The following is an 18,701-nucleotide window of genomic DNA, read 5'->3' on the forward strand; positions in this document are numbered from 1 at the left end:
CCCCCATTCCCAGCTCCAGCCCCAATTCCAGCTCCTGCCCCAGCTCTGTTCCCAGTCCATATCCCTGCCCAACCCCAGCCACTGCCAAGCCCCAGCCCCAACCCCAGCTACTGCCCACCCCCAGCCCCAGCTCCAGTCCCAAATCCAGCTCTTACCCCAGCTCTGGTCCCAGCCCATTTTCCTATCCAGGTCCAGCCACTGCCCAGCCCCAGCCCCAGCTCTGGCTCCTACCCCAGCCCCTTCCCTGTCCCCTTCTCTGGTCCCAGCTCATACCCCTGCCCCAGCCCCATCTCCAGCCCCAGTCGGGGTCCCTTCCCTGTCCCGGCCTCCATCTCCAGCCCCAGCCCCTGCTCCAGCCCCTTCCCTCTCCCCAGCTCTGATCCCAGCCCATATCTTTGCTCCCTGCCCCAGCCCCAGCTCCAGCTCCATCTCCAGCTGGGACTCCCGGCCCAGCCCCTCTCCCTCTCCCCAGCTCTGGTCCCAGCCCAAAGCCCCAGCCCTAGCTCAGCCCCAGCTCCTCTCCCTTCCCTAGGCCTGGTTCCACCCCCACCCTGCTCCGAACCCTGCTAAGTGACCTTGGGTCTGTAACGGCCCCGTCCCCCTGCAAGCTTTCAGGCTGCTGGGAGCGGGCGTGTTTCTGGCCCGGCGGCTCTGTTTCCCGTGCCCCCTCCTCACCCAGCCCCCGCCCCCCGCGTTACCATGCAATCGTCTGCCTGGCAGGGCGACACCCACAGTAACAAGGTTAAAAAAGCCAGGAAACCGCGGCGCAGGACGATCCAACAGCCTCGCGGCTGGCAGGCAAAACTTAGCTCCGGCTGCAGCCTCCCCGCTGCAGCCCTTGACCTCGCCCTGACCTTTGACCTCTCCCTCGCCCTTGCCCTCTGGGCGCCTTGGGTTCCTCCTGGATGTCCCTGTCCCCGGCCCAGACCTCCTGGGCTTTCGGGTCGCCCCCTCCTCGCTGGACGGGGCCGGGCTGGGCTCTGCTCGGAGCAAGTTGGGAAACTGAGGCGGCGCTGCGCGAGGACCGGTTGTCCGTCCGAGGCGGGACCCCGAAGCTGAGCAGATAGCCAGGACGACGCCCCCCCCCCACCTCCGCGGCTGGGCCAGAGGGCCTTTCAGGGGGCCGACCTGGGGGAGCTGCAGGGGGCTCCCTGCCAGGACAAAGTTCCCAAGGAAGGGGCTCTGAAACCGGACGGGGTGTGGACAAGCGGCCTTCCAGCATGGCTCTAAACCAGGGGGCTCCCCACCTGGACCAGGGCTCCCCATGCCCCCCTGCCCCGTGCCCAGGTAAGTCCGGAGGCGGCTGGTCACTTCATGGGTGTGGGGAGCAGGGGGGAGGAGGGGGTGGGGGAGGGCTGGGAGAGCTGGGAGAATCCGGGGGCGACCATACAGTACTCCTCCAATTGTTTAGCACGGTGCTTTGCACACAATAAACTCTCAATAAACACAACTGAAGGAATGAATGGATGAATGGACAAGGGTATGTCATTGGAAAGCCACCTTTGCCTTCTCTCCCTCCTACAGTGATTCTGGGGGACCCTCTCCAGACCCCTTCCCCTGCTGAACCTGCTTTCCCCCTTCCCTCCCCCATTAAGGTTTTAGAGCTCCCTTCCCCTCCCACCCACCCCCAGTTACGGTTTTAGAGCCCTCGATGACCAGCCCCCTTTGTTCTCCCCCCACCCAAGCCCCAAGGCACTTATGTCCATATCTGCCATGTATTTATTTCTATTAATGTCTGTCTCCCCCTCTAGACTGTAAGCTCAATGTAGGCAGGGAATATGTTTATTGCTGTATTGTACTCTTCCAAGTGCTTAGTACAGTGCTCTGCCCACAGTGAGCACTCAATAAATACAACTGAATGAATGAATTGGTTTTCTTATTCCTTTCCTGGCCTAGAGTTCCTATAATGGGGAAATCGGAAAGTCAGATGGATATTGTGGAGAAAGCAGCCAGGCCCGGGCGGAGATCATGGAGTTGGCTGGAGCTGGGACTGACCGTCTTGGCGCTGCTCATGGCGGGGGCACTGGTGGCGCTCGGAATCCTGTACGTGGACAGCAGAGGTGAGCAGCTGGTCTGCGGACCCCGGACCCCGGACCCCCAACCCCAGGCCCCCCGAGCCTCCAATCCACCAGACCCAAGATCCCTGATCCCACACATCGTGCCCCAGGCTGGGTCAGGCCCCTGGGGAAACGTGGCACTGCAGGCCCAGGGGTTTTCAAGGGTCCTGTGGCCAGTGACTCAGAGTCTTCCAGGGTCCCGGGGCCAGTGATGCCCACCCCCACCCCCGGATCCTGCCAAGGTGAGCCGGCCTAAGGGTGGGGGAGGGAAAATAGAAGTCCTCGGGAAGGGAGGGAAAGAGAGAGGGAAAAGGAAAGATGGAGAGGGAACAGGGAAGAGGCTGAGTGCAGCTTCTATATTCTTTATAAAAAACCCAATACCACCTTGACCCCAACCGGGAGGTGCCTCATTAAGCCCTCGTGCTGCCCAAGGGTTTTCACACTCCGGAAAGGGCTAGGCCAGCCAGGCCCATCCAAGCTGGGCCATGCAGGACTCTGGCTAGCATCCCTCCTGCAAGGAAGCCAGCTTGGTGGGAGAGACAAAGGATGACTGAGGAGGAGACGCAGGGTCTACATAGGAGGGAGGTCACCCTGCCACCTTAAGGGCCTGAGCAGCCCAGTTTCTAATTGTCCTCCCTCATGGCTCCACCCCAACCAGACCAGTGGGCAGCATGGCCGGTGACCCCTCACTTGCTTTCAGCCCCCAGAACCTCTCTGGCTCCTATGGTGTACAGTAAGGGACGACAACTCCCCCCTTCTGGCTCTTGGAATTCGTGGAGGGAAATCTGGTTTCTTGAGCACTTGAGGACTCCCCACTCCTGGCTCCTGGAGACCCTCTCCTTCTGGCTCCAAGAGTACCTGATGCAAGACTTCTCCTCAGGGAGCACTTGAAGAGAGACTCCCTCCCCCACCCCCACCCCACACCGATTTCCAAGTCCAGGAGCATGTGGAAGGAGAGCTCTTCTGGCTCCAAGAGTATCTGGAGGGAGACCCCATTTCTGGCTCCTGGAGCATCAGGCGAGAGACCCTTTATAATGGGCCAGGGTCTCCACTGCATCTCCTCCAGAGACACCCCACAAGTTGAGCGTCTCAAGGGATCCCTAGGGGCGGTCAAAATCAATCTAAAATAGCCTTGAGCCAAGAAATAATAGCTTTGCAAAGCCACCTCTAAGTCTGTCTGGTGACCCTTAGCCAAAGGTGATGATTCATTCAATCAATCATATTTACTGAATGCTTACTGTGTGCAGAGTACTCTACTAAGCACTTGGGAGAGTAAAATATAACCGTAAACAGACAAATTCCCTGCCCACAATGAGCTTGCAGTCTAGATGAAGAAACAGACATTAATATAAACAGATAAATTATAGATATATGTATAAGGGCTGTGGGGCTGGAAGAGGACGGGGGATGAGTGAAGGGAGAGGGAGGAGAGGAGGAAAGGAAGGCTAAGTCAGGATAAGTCTCTTGATTACTTTAGAGAAACTCTGCTGGACAATGGTGAGGCCACCAAGGAGGTGGGGTAGAAATGGGGCAGGAGGGACAACTCCTCATATTCAACCCCTGCCCTTTCCACCTTCCCAGAGCTTTCTTCCCAGGCTGCCTGAGAGCATCCACTCTTTGAATGCATTTCTCCTGGAGCCAGACATGAGTACGATGACCTGGGAGATGGGCCCGTTTTTGTGTTTTCTGTGTCTCAGTGGTCTAAGTGCTTGGAGAATCTCAAATGTGTTGAGATCCTGAGAGGGGATGTTGGGGTGACATGACTTGGAGTGGTGAAAATGACTGGGGAAAGCGTCCTGGAGAAGGTGGCCTATGAAGATGGGGAGAGTTCCTGTGGACTGGTGGATTTGGGGGGAAGGAGGCAGTTCCATCTTGGGAGAAGGGCACGAACCAGGGGTTGGAGGCAGGAGAATCAAGAGCAAAGGATCGTGACAAAGTGAGTTTGGGAACAAGCGGGGGAGAGAACTGATAAATGAGAAAATAAGCTGGTGAGAGTTTTGAAGATAATGGTCAGGAGTTTCTACTTGAGCCAGTTGTCTGCTGTGTGATCTTGCGCAAGCCAGTTAAATTCTCTGTGCCTCAGTTACCTCATCTGTAAAACGGAGATTAAAACTGTGAGCCCCTGATAAGACAAACTGATTATCTTGTATCTATCCCAGTACCTAGAACAGTGTTTGGCACATAGTAAGTGCTTAACAAATACCATAATTATTATTATTATTATGCAAAGAGAAATGGATAATCTTTTGAAATTTTTGAGGGAGAACTGTGAGCTGAAACATGTTTTAGAAGTGAATTTGGGGCAGCAGTGTGAATTATCGACTAAAGAGGGGAGTGTCCGGAGTCAGGGAGACCAATGAGGAGGTCAATTCAGTGGTCTGGTCAGGAACGAAGAAACTTTTCTTCCCCAAGGGGAGCATCAACCCATGTAATCCAAACCCCATAGGAATCTGTGCAGCCTCAGGTATCGGTGAGTTCACAGGTGTTTGGTTAGAATCTGGAGTAAGCAATCCATGCTGGCTCACTAGCCTGCTTCAGTAGATAGGAATGCAGAAGGGAAAGTTAGCAGTAACAGTTGAAATAGTACTTATTAAGCACTTACTTTGTGCAGAGTACTGTACTAAGTGCTTGAAAAGTAGGTGGAGGTGGGAATGAGACAAGATTCTGGCCTCAACAAGCTCGCAATCTGAGACTCTAATGCAGGCAAGGGAACAGGTAACAGAAGAAATAAGGAGCAATGAAAAAATAAAACAGTCTGATATCATAAAAGACAAGGACAGATACACACACATACACACCAAAAAAAAAAAAGAGGGTGCTGTATCTAGAGGGACAGAATTTCAGGCTCCTTGTGGCTCAGAGTCCAAGGCGCACCCACGGCCACAGTTACCGCTGCAGTAGTCACCAGTCTTCCTGAGGTTTTGTGTAGGTCTCATGCTTTTCTCTTTCCCACCGGGGAGGTGGAAGGCAGGACAGGATGGAGTCTCAATGGTGTGGAGGAGGAGAATCAACGCTGGCTCCAGGAGAATGGCATGTGCAGTGACAGGGAGGAGGAGAGCCAATGCTGGTTCCAGGAGAGTGGCGTGTGCAGTGGCAGGGAAACCGAGAACAGGCAGCAACAGCTTTTATCTCTGTGTTCTGGGACACATAAAGTATGCCAGGAGCAGAGCCTTCAGTGGTGGGGAGGAAAAGCAGCAGTGTTCCAGGTTACTTTGCTTAGGGTGCTCATGGACAGATAGATGGTCTGAGAAGAAGGCATTTTGCTCTGACACATGTCCCCTCTGGGGTTGGATGAGGCCTGAGCAACCTGTACTCTGAAATGTTTCACTGTAACAGTATTCGCTATTCTGAGTGAGCACTGCATCGACCACCCCCTGTGTGTGTGTGTGTGCAGAGAACACAGTGCTCAGAGCACCCCCTCAGCCTCCCAATGCACTAGATCTTTCCTTTGGCCTTCCCAGTCTACCATTCAGGGTCACTCCGCCCTGCATCCACGAGAGACCTCCACGAACATTAGCATGCTGAGAGACTTTGAGGCGACCAAACTCTGGTCAACCTAGACAGCATCAGCAGAAGAACCCTGCCCAACCCTTTTCCCACCAGACTTAGACTCTCAGCTTTGACAATAATCTTCCATTAATCTTCCCTTTTGTGCTGCCCTTGCCATTCTTAGGGTGTGAGTAGGGGAGTATGTAGGCAAGACAGTCGATAAAGAAGATGGGAAGATCTGGCGGAGAGCCTTAAAGCCAATGACCAATAGTCTTTGCTTGATGAGAAAACATCAGGGACCTTAGAAAAGAGGGGAGATATGTCCTGACAAACATTCTAAGAAGATGATCCAGGCGGTATGGAATGTGGCCTGGAGCGGGGAGAGGCTGGATGCAGAGAGGCCAGTGAGGAGGTTGAGAAGAAGGGAGGATTTAATAATAATAATTATTCATTATTATAGTATTTTCTAAGTGTATATTATGTGCCAGGCACCCTACTAAACACTGGGGTACATACAAGCAAATCTGTGTTGGACAGTCTCTGTCACACAAAGGGCTCACAGTCTCAATCCCTATTTTACAGAGGAGGTAACTGAGATGTAAAGTGACTTGCCCAAGGTCACACAGCAGACAAATGGCAGAGCTGAGATTAGAACCCATGACATTTTAACTCTCAGGCCAGTGCTCTAACCACTACACCATGCAGCTTTCCAAGATTTAGGCAAGTTGAGTTTGAGGTGCCAGCAAGCCAGCCACTTGGAGATGTCTGGGAGGCAAGAGGAAATGTGGGATTGGATAAGAAGAAAATTGTTGTGTTGAAATGACTTGGGATGTTGGAAATTAATCAGGGAAGGCTTATTGGAGGTGGTGAGGTTTCAGGAGGGCCCGAACATAAGAGAGCTTCGTCCTCCGATCTGGGGAGGGAGGGAGTTCTACTCTCGGGAATGGTGTGAGCAAGGGGACAGAGGTGGGAAGAGTCTACAGTGAGGTCCAGCCAGAAGAGGAGCTTGGGAGGAGCCTAGTGAGCAAGCTGGGGAAGAGGGGGTGAAGAGAGATGGGGAGGGGATGCTCATTAGCCTGAACCCTTGACAGCTCCTCTGGCAGGCATCCAAGAGGAAACCATGGTTCGAGCAGGCTGAAGCAAGTCCACCATAGTCCGGCTCTGCAGCCGGACTCTCGGTCAGTCAGTTGGTCAGTCATTTGTATTTTTTGAGCACTTACTGTGTGTAGAGCAAAGTACTAAGTGCTTAGGAGAGTACAATATAACGATAAGCAGACTCATTACCTCCCCAAAATAAACACAGTCTAGAGGGGGAGACAGACATTAATATAAATCAATAAATTACAGATATAGACATAAGTGCTGTGGGGCTGGGAGGAGGGATGAATAAAGGGAGCAAGTCAGGGCGACACAGAAGGGAGCAGGAGAAGGGGAAAGGAGGGTTTAGTCAGGGAAGGCTTCTTGAAGGAGATGTGCCTTCAATAAGGCTTTGAAGGCGGGGAAAGTCATTATCTATCTGTCCTCCTACCGTGGTTCTTGTGCCATGTAGTCCCCTTTTCCCCACCACCAATGGAAAGTCACTCCTCTCTCCCCCACTGTTAGTTCTCCTTCATTACACATGTAATGTGTTTTTGTCCATTACATGCCATTGACCATGAAAATGAGTCTCTTGGGCCATGAAAGTCATCACCTTGACTTCTGCACAGGGATGGCCACTTTGGCGAGGTCATGGGTTTTTTTTGTTTTTTGCTTTTATGGGATTTCTTAAAATGTTACTATGGGCCAGACCCTGTACTACACACTGGGGTAAATTCAAGCTAATCAGGTTGGACACCTTCCACATCCCACATGAGGATCATAGTATTTATTCCTGTTTTTCAAATGAGGCAACTGAGACACAGAGAAGTTGAGTGACTTGCGCCAGGTCACATAGCAGAGAAGTGGTAGAGCTGGGTTTAAAACTCAAGTCCTTTTGACTCCCAGGCTCATGATTTCTCCACTATGCCGAGGGCAGAACTCTCCATAAGTGCCTCGTGATGATATGAAGGGGATCATTAATGCCTCATGGTTCTGGATTTAGCCTCCTGGAATCCCCCGGCTCCTGATACTGCCGTTCCCAGATGGAACAGGGTTCAGGGAGGTGGGAGCGAGGTTTAGTGGATAAAGCACAGGCCTGGCTGTCAGAAGGTTCTGGTTCTAATCCCAGCTCCTCCTTTTGTCTGATGTGTGGTCCTGGGCAAGTCACTTCATTTCTCTGGGCCTCAGTTCCCACATCTGTATGTGGGACATAGTCTGTGTCCAACTTGATTATCTTCTATCTGTCCCGGTATTTAGAACAGTGTCTGGCACGTAGTAAGCACTTAACAAACACTCAACAACAAACATTAAACAAACAAACTTCCTCAGCAGTTTGCTCCCTGGGGTCATTTATCCCCACAATCCCAGAGCCACAGCTGATTTGTCTAGACTTTTTTTTCTGGTGTTTGTTAAGTGCTCACTATGTGCCAGGTACTATACTAAGCACTGGAGTAAATATGAGCTAATAAAGTTGAACACAGTTCTTGTCCCTCAAGGGGCTCACAGCCCTAATCTCCATTTTGCAGAGAAGGGAACTGAGGCACAGAAAAGTTAAGTGACTTGACCAAGATCAAGATTAGAGAAACAGCGTGGCTCACTGGAAAGAGCACGGGCTTTGGAGTCAGAGGTCATGGGTTCGAACCCCGGCTCTGCCACTTGCCAGGTGTGTGACTTTGGGCAAGTCATTTAACTTCTCGGTGCCTCAGTTCCCTCATCTGTAAAATGGGGATTAAGACTGTGAGCCCCACGTGGGACAACCTGATTCCCCTGTGTCTACCCCAGCACTTAGAACAGTGCTCGGCACATAGTAAGTGCTTAACAAATACTGACATTATTATTAAGATCATACAGCAGACAAGTGGCAGAGCCCGGATTAGAACTCAGGTCCTTCCGAGTGGCTTTTGCGCAATACATTAGGTCGGGATGCTTCTCAAGCCTTACATGCAGGATATGGGGCTCTGTTCTGACCAGGCTTTACCTTGGGCGAGTGTGGAGTGGAAAGATAAGGGGCAACCTGAAAGAAGATGTCCCCAGGGCAGACCATGGCAGGGAAAATGCAAGCCACTAAAAAAAAACACCGTTCCACTAGAAGAAAGTTCTCTCTTGGTAGACCCTGGCAATATGCCCATTCTCCAGGAACAATCAATCAATCAGTGGAATTTATTGAGCACTTACTTTGTGCAGAGCACTAGACTAAACACTTGGGACAGCACAGTAAAATAAAATTGGTAGACATGTTCCCTGCCCACAATGAGTTTATAGTCTAGAGAAGGCCCTGAGCAACATCACAGTGGGTGATTGTTATTATGGACAGCATTTGCTGAGCACCTGCTGGGGGCAGAGCACTGTACTAGGAACCTACTGTCTGCTGGGTGCCTGTTATGTGCAGAGCACTGTACTGAGCATCTAATCTGTGCAAAACACTATAGTGGCTGTTAGGGGAATCCGCAGAAGACGTAAACAATACAATCTCTTGTCTCAAAGAATTTCAGTCTAATATGGGAGATTACAATCAAGAGTGCTTGTATCCCCAGTAGTGAACTATGTGCAGAGCACTGTGTTGAGCACCTATCTTTTGCAAAGCAATGTATTGAGCACTTGGGGAACACAAAGAAGTAAATGATCATGTAATCTGACAGCAAATGGGAACTGGTTCTCTGGCCTGCTGTAGCCTCCTGAAATGAAACAATAATAATAATAACAATATAATATTTAAGTGCTTATTATGTGGCAATCACTGTACTGAGCACTGGGATAGATAATCAGGTCGGACACAGTCCCTGCTAAACACGGGGCTCACAGTCTAAGAGAAGGGAGAACAGGTATCTAATCCCCATTTTACAGATGAGGAAACTGAGAAGTGAAGTGATTTGCCCAAGATCACACAGCAGGCAAGTGGGAGAGTCAAGATTAGAACTCAGGTCCTCTGACTACCAAGCCTGTGCCTTTTTCCCTAGGCCACATTCAGATTAGGTTGAATCCAATCCTTGGAGCAGATGTGGGGGAGAGGAAAGGAAGCCTCTTTGCTTTTGTGTTTTTAATTACATGTCAGCCTGCAGTGTTATCATCAGTGGTTGGGCCTGACAGAGACGAGGAAGCAGGATGGGAAGGAGCAGGGGAGGAGAAGAAAGAGGAGGAACAGGAGAAAGAAGAGAAGGAAAAGGAGGGTGTGTAGAGGAGGAGGGGCGAGAAGGAGGTGGAGATTGAGGAGGAGGAGAACGAGAAGGTGGAAGAGGATAATTAATCAATCAATCATTGGTTTTTTTGAGCCCTTACTGCATGCAGAGCATTCTACTAAGCACTTGGGAGAGTACAGTGTAACAGAGTGGTTAGACACGTTCCCTGCCCGTAAAAAGCTTACAGTCTAGAGAGGTAGACAAAATATATATATCTATATATATAAATAAAAAATATATGATGTAAATAAAAGGGGGAGAAGGAAAAAGAGGAGAAAGAGAAGGTGGAGGAGAGAGAAGGAGGTGGAGGAGAAGGAACAGGAAGAGGAGGGAGTGGAAGAAGAGGATAAGAAGAAGGAAGAAGAGGAGAAGATGGAGGAGGAGTAGAGAAAGGTGAAGGAGAAGGAGAAGAAGAAGGAAGAAGAGGAGGAGGAAGAAGAGGAGGGGGAGGAGGGTGGATAGTGGTTTACCGGTGCAGATTTTTTATCGGCATGGTCAGAGGTTGAGTCTTCTGTTTTTCCCTAGGGGGTCCAGTGAGACAGTTTTCTATTCCACGTTGGGTCTCAAGCCAAGAGGAGACCACTTTGAGGCGAGAAGCCCGAGGTAGCCAGCATTCCTCCAGATCCCTCCTCACCCCGCTCCCTGCAGAAAATCATTCAGAACAACTGCCGCTTTGAAAGTCCAACAGTGACAAGATGCTCCAGCCAAGCTCGGCACAATCGGGGTTGGGGAAGGTGGGTGGTGGGGAGGGGAAGCTCCTGTTGTGTCTCTGCTGTGACCAGTATGTATGAAGCGCTTACTATGTGTTGAGTTCTTTAGTTGATACGAGGTCATCAGCCGGGGGTTTTCATTCTAAGAGCTCTTGAAGGCAGCTCTCTTCTTATTTTAAAGGTGAGGAAACGGAGAGGTCATGTGACTTGTCCACAGCCAGCCGGCGATGCAGTCGCATATCTGGCACTAGAATCTTGGTCTTCCAACTCCCAAAATAATAATAACTGTGCTATTTGTTAAGTGCTTACTATGTACCAGGCACTGTACTAAGTGTTGTGGTGGATACTAGCAAAGCGGGTTGGACAGTCCCTTTCCCATGTGGAACTCATAGTCTCAATCCCCATTTTACAGACGAGGTAATGGAGGCCCAGAGAAATGAAGTGATTTGTCCAAGGTCACACAACAGACAAATGGCAGAGCTAAGATTAGAACCCAGGATCTCCGAGTCCCAGGCCCGTGCTGTACCCACTACGCATGCTGCGGTGCTGTGTCCCCTGGGCCACCTCCTTGGGAGAGAATTGTCTTCTGGCCTGAGCTCTTGCTCTGGAAAGACAGGGGCTGGAAAAAGGGCAGGAGCGGGCCTCTCGTCTGACCCCACCCCCAGCCGTTCCAGGCAGAAGCCAAGCCCTCATCCAACCCCTCAGCAGTCCCGCTGCCCTGAGCAGGCAGGATCCAGGTTCTCATCTGACCCCTCAGTAGACCCTCTGTCTCGGGGAGGAACCCAGCTTTTGCCCGACCCCCTCGGCAGTCCCACAGACCCGAGCGGGAGCTGGAAGCAGAGTGGTGTAGTGGATAGAGACCTTCCGGGAGTCAGAAGGTCGTGGGTTCTAATCCCGGCTCCACCGTTTACCTGCTGTGTAACCTTGGGCACTTCACTTCTCTTTGCCTCAGCTACCTCCTCTGTAAAATGGGGTTGGAGACTGGGAGCCCCAGGTGGCACAGGGACTGTGTCCAACCTGTTTAGTTTGTATCCACCCCAATGCTTAGTACAGTGACAGGCACCCAATAATCGCTTAACAAATACCACAATTATTATTATTATCTGACACGTCAGCAGTCCCGTCGTCCCAGGCAGGAGCCAGACTCTTGTCCAACCCAACCCCAGCAGTCCCACAGGCCTTGGGCAGGAGCCAGGCTCTTGTCTGACCCCCTCAGCAGTGCAGTTTGGGGCAGGTGACAGGGAGGGAGCGGCCCAGGAAAGGTCCCCGTGCTGCTGCTGCTGCTGCTGCTGCTGCTGCTGGCTTAGCCTGGGGAGCCTTGCCCCGGGAACCACTCACCTCCGAGGAAGCCCTGGCAAGGGTCCTCTGATGTGCCTGGGTGACGGGCCCCTGGGTCCCCACACAGTCCCCACACGGTCCCCACTCCACGGCCCCAGGCCGGCTGGTCTCCCCTCACAGGCGTGGGCTGGGGAAGCCCACCAAGTGGGACAAGCTTTGTTCATCTGCTCCATTTCCCCTTCCAGAGTCGCAGGCAGCCCCCGATCTGGGAGCCGTGTGCCTCAGCCCCGGCTGTGTGGTAGCAGGTAAGCGGGCTGGGAGGGAGTGCAGGGGGTTGGGAGCCTGTGGGGAGCGCTCCCTTCGCCACACCCCCAGGTCAGGGAACCAAGGATGGCCCAGCCCCTGAGGGGCCCCACTCCAACCTCAGATGACCCGGGGAGGTGGTCTCTTAGGTGGGTACCAGATTGAGCCCCTCACCAGTCCATCCGGCCATCCCGATTCGCTCCAACCGAAGCCTCCTGGGGCTTGTGGCCTCAGGGTTTACCCGTCACAGCCTTCTGGGGTCGCTGGCTTGGGTCCCAAGTCAGGGGGACTCGGGAAAGTTTGGCTATTTCCCAAAGGAGAAGTTATGACCAGACCCTCCCTTCCCATTCCCAAGATCCATTCTGTCAACTTTTCCCACCACCTTCTCCTAAGCTCTCTCCCACACTGGGCAGTGCCATTTTTTCTAAGGTCACTCGGAACCAGTGTACACCCCAGCCTATTTTCATTAACTTGGACATGATTGCTTTCTTCAGTGATGCCTGCTTTTATCAATGGTTTCCCTTTTGTTCCCAGAGGTGAATTCTCTCCATTTGCCTGTTCTCCCTTCCACTGTTAGCTCTACCAGGGCATTCATTCATTCATTCAATAGTATTTATTGAGCGCTTACTATGTGCAGAGCACTGTACTAAGTGCTTGGAATGAACAAGTCGGCAACAGATAGAGACAGTCCCTGCCGTTTGACGGGCTTACGGTCTAATCGAGGTTGTCTTCTGTTAATAATGATGATAATGATATTTTTCCAGCACATACTATCTGCTAAATCCTAGGCTAGATATTACATCATCAGAACTGACGCAGCCCCCATTCCACCCCTTTCCACAGCTGAATAGGGAGGGAAAATGAATACTTTATCCCCGTTTTACAGATGACGCAACTTGAGGCACAGGGAAGTGAAGTTACTTATGCAAGGTCACCAAGAAAGCAAGTGACTGAGCTAGGACCATAACCCAGGTTACCTGATTCTCAGTCCCACCTCCTTTCCACTGCCCCTAACCACTTAATACGGTGTTCTGCACACCATAGGTCTTCAGCGCAGCGCTGCCTACTTTAGATGCTCGGTAATAATAATAATAATGACATTTGTTAAGCGCTTACTATGTGCAAAGCACTGTTCTAAGCGCTGGAGAGGATACAAGGTGATCAGCTTGTCCCATGTTGGGGGTCTCAGTGTTAATCTATTTTACAGATGGGGTAACTGAGTCACAGAGAAGTGACTTGCCCCAAGTCACACAGCTGACCACTGGCTGAGCTGGGATTTGGATCCATGACCTCTGACTCCCAAGCCCGTGCTCTTTCCACTGAGCCACGCTGCTTCTCTACAGTGCTGTGCACTAGAAGATGCCCAGGGCTGTACAGTGCTTGGAACACAGTAAATGCTCAGTATCACTGTACTCCCAGTGTACACTCTATGCAAAGAGTTGGCTTCCACTACCTCACTCTGCCCACCATAGAAGAAGTACAGAAGAAGGGTGGCGCAGTGGAAAGAGCCCAGGCTTGGGACTCAGAGGTCACGGGTTCTAATCCCGGCTCCGCCATTTGCCAGCTCTGTGACTTTGGGCTAGTCTCTTCACTTCTCTGTGCCTCAGTTCCCTCATCTGTAAAATGGGGATTAAAACTGTGAGCCCCACATGGGACAACCTCATCACCTTGTATCCCCCAGCGCTTAGAACAGTGCTTTGCACATAGTAAGCGCTTAACAAATACCACTATTTTTATAGATGTTCACATGAGTGCTTTACATAGTAGGAGCCCAATAAATACTACTGAATGAATAAATGAACTAATGAATCCTAGTAGAAAGAGGCCATAACGGAGAATCAGAGGACCTGTGTTCTAATCCTGGCTCTGCCTCTTGCCTGCTGGATGACTTTGGGCAAGTCACTTAACTTTACTGTGCCTCAGTTTCCTCAACTGTAAAATGGGGATTAAGACTGTGAGCCTCACGTGGGACAACCTGATCACCCTGTATCCCCCCAGCGCTTAGAATGGTGCTTCGCACATAGTAAGCGCTTAACAAATAGTGTCATCATCATCATCATCATGTGGCTTCAATTCCTGTTCTCCCTCCTACTTAGACTCTAAACACTTTGTGGGGCAGGGACTGTGTCTAACCCAATTACCTTATATCTACTCCAGTGTTTAGAACAGTGTTTGACACATAGTAAGTACTTAACAAATGTCATTTGAATGAATGGAAGCTAAGCAGTGTGATCTAGAGGATAGATCATAGTCCTGGGAGTCAGAAGGTCCTGAGTTCTAATCTCGGCTCTGCCACTTTGCTGCGTGACCTTGGGCAAGTCACTTAGCTCCTCTGTGCATCATTTCCCACATCGGTAAAATTGGGATTAAGACTGCGAGTCCCATGTGGGACATGGACAGTATCTAACTCGATTAGTTTATATCTACCCAAGGCTTAGTACAAGTACCTGGCACATAGTAAGTGCTTAACAAATACCATCTAAAAAAAAAAGAATGAGTGATTAAAAGGGGTTAGGCTTTAGCAGTAGAAGTCATAAGGATCAGAATCAGGTGGAAACTAATCTACAAGTCAATGAGATTTTTTTATTGCTAATAGAAATAATAATAATTGTGGTATTTGTTAAGCTCCTACTATGTGCCAAGCACTGTACTATAGTATTTATTAAGTGCCTAAAATGTGCACAGCATGCAACTAAGTGCTAGAGTAATTACAGGAAGTCCCAGTACGTGGTTTCCAAGGGAAGCATAATCTATGAGGGGAAGGACACACATGTAGAACAAAACATTGCCAGGGTTACACACTGATATCAGGTTTAAATTTAAGGTCAAAAGAACAGGAGTCAAAGGGACCACCAGGGGAGAGCTACCCAGAATGAACAGGTGAGGGGTCCTCAGTTACCAAACGTATGCAGCATCATTTTTTCTTGAGCCCTGACTGCCGGAGGGCGGTGGGGACAGGGTGCCGGAAGGGGAGGGGTATTTCACCCCCGCCGCCCGGCTCTTGGGATCCCCAGCCTCCAGGATCATCCAGAACATGGACGCCGCTGCCGAGCCATGCCAGGACTTCTACCAGTACGCCTGCGGTGGGTGGTTGGACCGGCACGTGATCCCCGAAGCCAGCTCCAGGTACAGCATCTTCGACACCCTCCGGGACCAGCTAGAGGTCATCCTCAAAGGTAGGTGGGAGCCAGGGTCAGTGGGGGGGCTACTGGGGTGGCAGGGATGGGGGGGGTGGGGCAGTGGGGACAGTGGAAACAGGGAACAATAATAAAAATGATATTTTTAAGCTCTTTCTATGGGTCAAGCACTGTTCTAAGCACTGGGGTAGATACAAGGTAATTGGGTTGTCCCACATGGGGCTCACAGTCTTAATGCCCATTTTACAGATGAGGGAACTGAGGCACAGAGAAGTTAAGTGACTTGCCCAAGGTCACACAGCAGACAAGTGGCAGAGTCAGGAATAGAACCCACATCCTCTGACTCCCAAACCTGTGCTCTTGCCGCTAGGCTATGACCCGCTGCCATGTCCCTGGTTTGGGATTTGAGTCCCAGTTGGATTTTGGAGCAGGCAGGGAGGACAGTCTTCCCCTCACTGACAATAAGGAACGATGAAACACGGTCTATAGAAAATTCATTCAATAGTATTTATTGAGTGCTTACTATGTGCAGAGCACTGTACTAAGCGCTTGGAATGAACAAGTCGGCAACAGATAGAGACAGTCCCTGCCGTTTGACGGGCTTACAGTCTAATCAAATGAGGTCCCCAAGCTCTCAGTACAGTGCTCTACACTGATTTGTCACTCAGTATACTGTTCTTCGGAACAGTGTTCTTCGGAACAGTGTTTTGCACAAAACGGGCCTTTAGTACATATTGGAGCTACCAATATTGAAAAGACAGAAAAGAGCCCTTAAGGATGGTCTTTTTTGGTTGGTAATTCCCTCTGTCCATGTCTACTAGAAGCACAGGTAGGTGGGTCTGGATTTTATATATCAGTCAATCAATGCTATTTATTGAGCACTTGCTGTGAGCAGAGCACTGTTCTAAGTGCCGGGGAGAGTACAATACAACAGAGTCTAGAGGGGGAGATAGACATTAATATAAAGAAATTATGGATAGGTGCGTTAAGTGCCTTTGGATATCAGATCAAAGAGTGTCTTTTCTCTGTAATCCTTGGGAGACAACATGGCCTAGTGGAAAGATCTTGGGCCTGGGAATCAGGACGCTTAGTTTGTAATCCTCCCAGCTCTGCCCCTGGCCTGCTGTTTGACCTCGGACACATCCTTTAACCTCTTTGGGCTTCAGTTTTCTCATCTGTAAAATGGATACAATGACACCTGCCTCATCCCACCTCACTGGGATGTTATGCAGATCAAACAAGGTCACTGAAGTGAAACCTCTGGGAAAGTAAAAGCCCTTCAAGTTCAAGGTGCTGTTACTAATAACACTAATTAGGGTTAGTCAAGAAATTGTTATTACGGAGGTCAGACAATCATATTTGTTGAGTGCTTACTGTGTAAATAGCCCAGTACTAAGTGCCTGGGAGAGTACGATATAACAGTAAACAGACATATTCCCTGCCCACAATGAGTTTACAGTCTAGGGGATGTGGGCGGGGGGGATGTTGCTTTACTTCTGTGTGAGGAGTCAACGGGCCTTCCCAAGGCATCTTCCAGGGGCTTGTTGTCTCTCTCTCTCTCCTGCTAGGTGTGCTGGAAGCGCCCGACCAAGGAGACAGAGAAGCGATCCAGAAAGCAAAGACGCTGTATAAGTCCTGCATGAATGAGAGTAAGCTGCTTCCCATTTTTCCTCCTGCCCCCGGCCAGGCTTCTCCCGGTGAAGGGGCAAGCCGTGGCCGGGCCTCCCTATCTATGACTGGGATTCATATCTTCAACTTGTCCAAGATCAGTCCCCCTGGAGGGCTAAGTTACGGATGTACCCAGAGTCCTGGTCTAAACCTCCATCCCTTCCTGCCGAGTTGGCCCAGCCGGCCACATCCCCTGCCTCCCCGACACCGGACGCTGCCCAGCAGAACTAAGTTGGGTTCTTTCCTTCCCTTTTCTTTTCCCCTTCCTTCTCCCTGCCCGCTGAAAAACGATGATGTTGCTTGAAGGATCTGAAGTATGTGAGGGGGTTAGGGTAAGTGGGGAGGGAAGAGGGAGTGTGAGAGGGAATAGGCATGAGACAGGGAGAATTCTCCAACACCTCCCATCCCCCCTTCCTCTGCTTTCCTGTTCCTGATGGCACTTTCTCAGTGGAGTGCCTGCATGCACACATGCACACAAACATATACAAATACAGGGATGTACATGCCCACACACACGTATAAACTTACACAGGGAAGTAGTGTTCAAATTCTGTCCTGGAGTAGAAGACAGTTTCCAGCAGGACAGTCAGACAGAAGCAGCATGACCTTATGGAAAGAGCCCAGGTCTAGGAGTCAGAAGGACATGGGTTCTAATCCTGCTCGGCCATCTCTGTGACCTTGGGCAAGTTTATTTAACTTCACTGTGTCTCGGTTCTCTCATCTATAAAATGGGGATTGAAACTGTGAGCCTTTGAGTGAAACAGGGACTTTGTCCCACCAGATGATCTTGTATCTACCCCAGCAGTTAGAACAGTGCCCGGCACATAGTAAGCACATAACAAATACTATTATCATTATTAGTAGTAGTAGTAGTACAGAGACCCAGATTCAATACCCTGCCCTGATCCTAGTTTCCTCCTCCTTGGAAAGAAAAGACTCAGGGAATTTAGATAAATGAATGAGGGATAGCTGCCTGATCAGTCAATCGATCTTATTTGTTGAGTGCTTACTGTGTGCAAAGCACTGAACTAAGCGCTTGGGAGAGTACAGTACAACAGAGTGGTAGACATGTTCCCTGCCCACAATAGCCTGATCCATTATTTGAAGGGAGAGTTAGTTAGGGGTGTTGGATTGTCCATGCCGAGTCACCAGGGAGAGTCAGGGATGGAGAGGGAAGAGTCAGAGTTGTGAGATGGTCTGTGCTGGGTCACTGGGGGAGAATCGGGGATGGAGAGGGGAGAGTCGGGAGTGTTGGATAGTCCATGCTGGGGGTCTGGGGGAGAGTCAAGGATGGAGAGGACCGGTGGTCCAACCTTAGCCTTGAGGTGGGGTGTCCAGGAGAGCAACCAGTAAACAGTCTCTCCAAGTGTCCTGGTGCCCAGTAGGAGACAAAATCCAGACTGGCTGGACAGGGGCTGGTCCAGTGTGGTGTGACCCATGGCTGAGGCGAAGCCATGTAAGAACATGCGGCTGGTGTGTGTAAATGTGTGTTTTCAGAATGTGTGTTTTCAGAATATTTATGGAGTGTTTTCTGTGTGCAGAGTACTGTACTAAGCACTTAAATGTGTGTTTCCAGGTTGTGGTGCATGTGTGTTCATTCATTCATTCATTTAATAGTATTTATTGAGTGCTTACTATGCGCAGAGCAGTGTACTAAGCGCTTGGAACGTACAATTCGGCAACAGATAGAGACAATTCCTGCTCAGTGACGGGCTCACAGTCTAAACGGGGAAACGGATGTGATATGCATGATTGTGTGAGCATGCAGCTGATGTGTGTAAATGTGCATTTCCGGGATGTGGCATT

The 18,701-nt window shown here is 50.6% G+C and overlaps 1 protein-coding gene across 4 annotated transcripts in view; it reads left to right on the forward strand.

Annotated features, from left to right (window-relative positions):
* Positions 1–18,701, forward strand: part of MMEL1 (membrane metalloendopeptidase like 1) — a 65,877-nt gene that overhangs the window by 4,996 nt on the left and 42,180 nt on the right. For 2 of the 4 annotated variants that reach the window (XM_029066813.2, XM_029066810.2), the window contains exons 1-6: positions 759–1,287; positions 1,897–2,060; positions 10,325–10,402; positions 12,033–12,092; positions 15,105–15,266; positions 16,796–16,876. In XM_029066813.2, the coding sequence (XP_028922646.1) occupies positions 1,265–1,287; positions 1,897–2,060; positions 10,325–10,402; positions 12,033–12,092; positions 15,105–15,266; positions 16,796–16,876 (568 nt within the window). In that variant the 5' untranslated portion in view covers positions 759–1,264. Of the gene's footprint in view, positions 1–758; positions 1,288–1,896; positions 2,061–10,324; positions 10,403–12,032; positions 12,093–15,104; positions 15,267–16,795; positions 16,877–18,701 lie in introns of those variants that run through there. The other 2 variants (XM_029066812.2, XM_029066814.2) reach the window with 2 other exon arrangements.

The sequence above is a fragment of the Ornithorhynchus anatinus genome, chromosome 5 (genome assembly GCF_004115215.2).
Source record: "Ornithorhynchus anatinus isolate Pmale09 chromosome 5, mOrnAna1.pri.v4, whole genome shotgun sequence".
Taxonomy (NCBI): Eukaryota; Metazoa; Chordata; class Mammalia; order Monotremata; family Ornithorhynchidae; genus Ornithorhynchus; species Ornithorhynchus anatinus.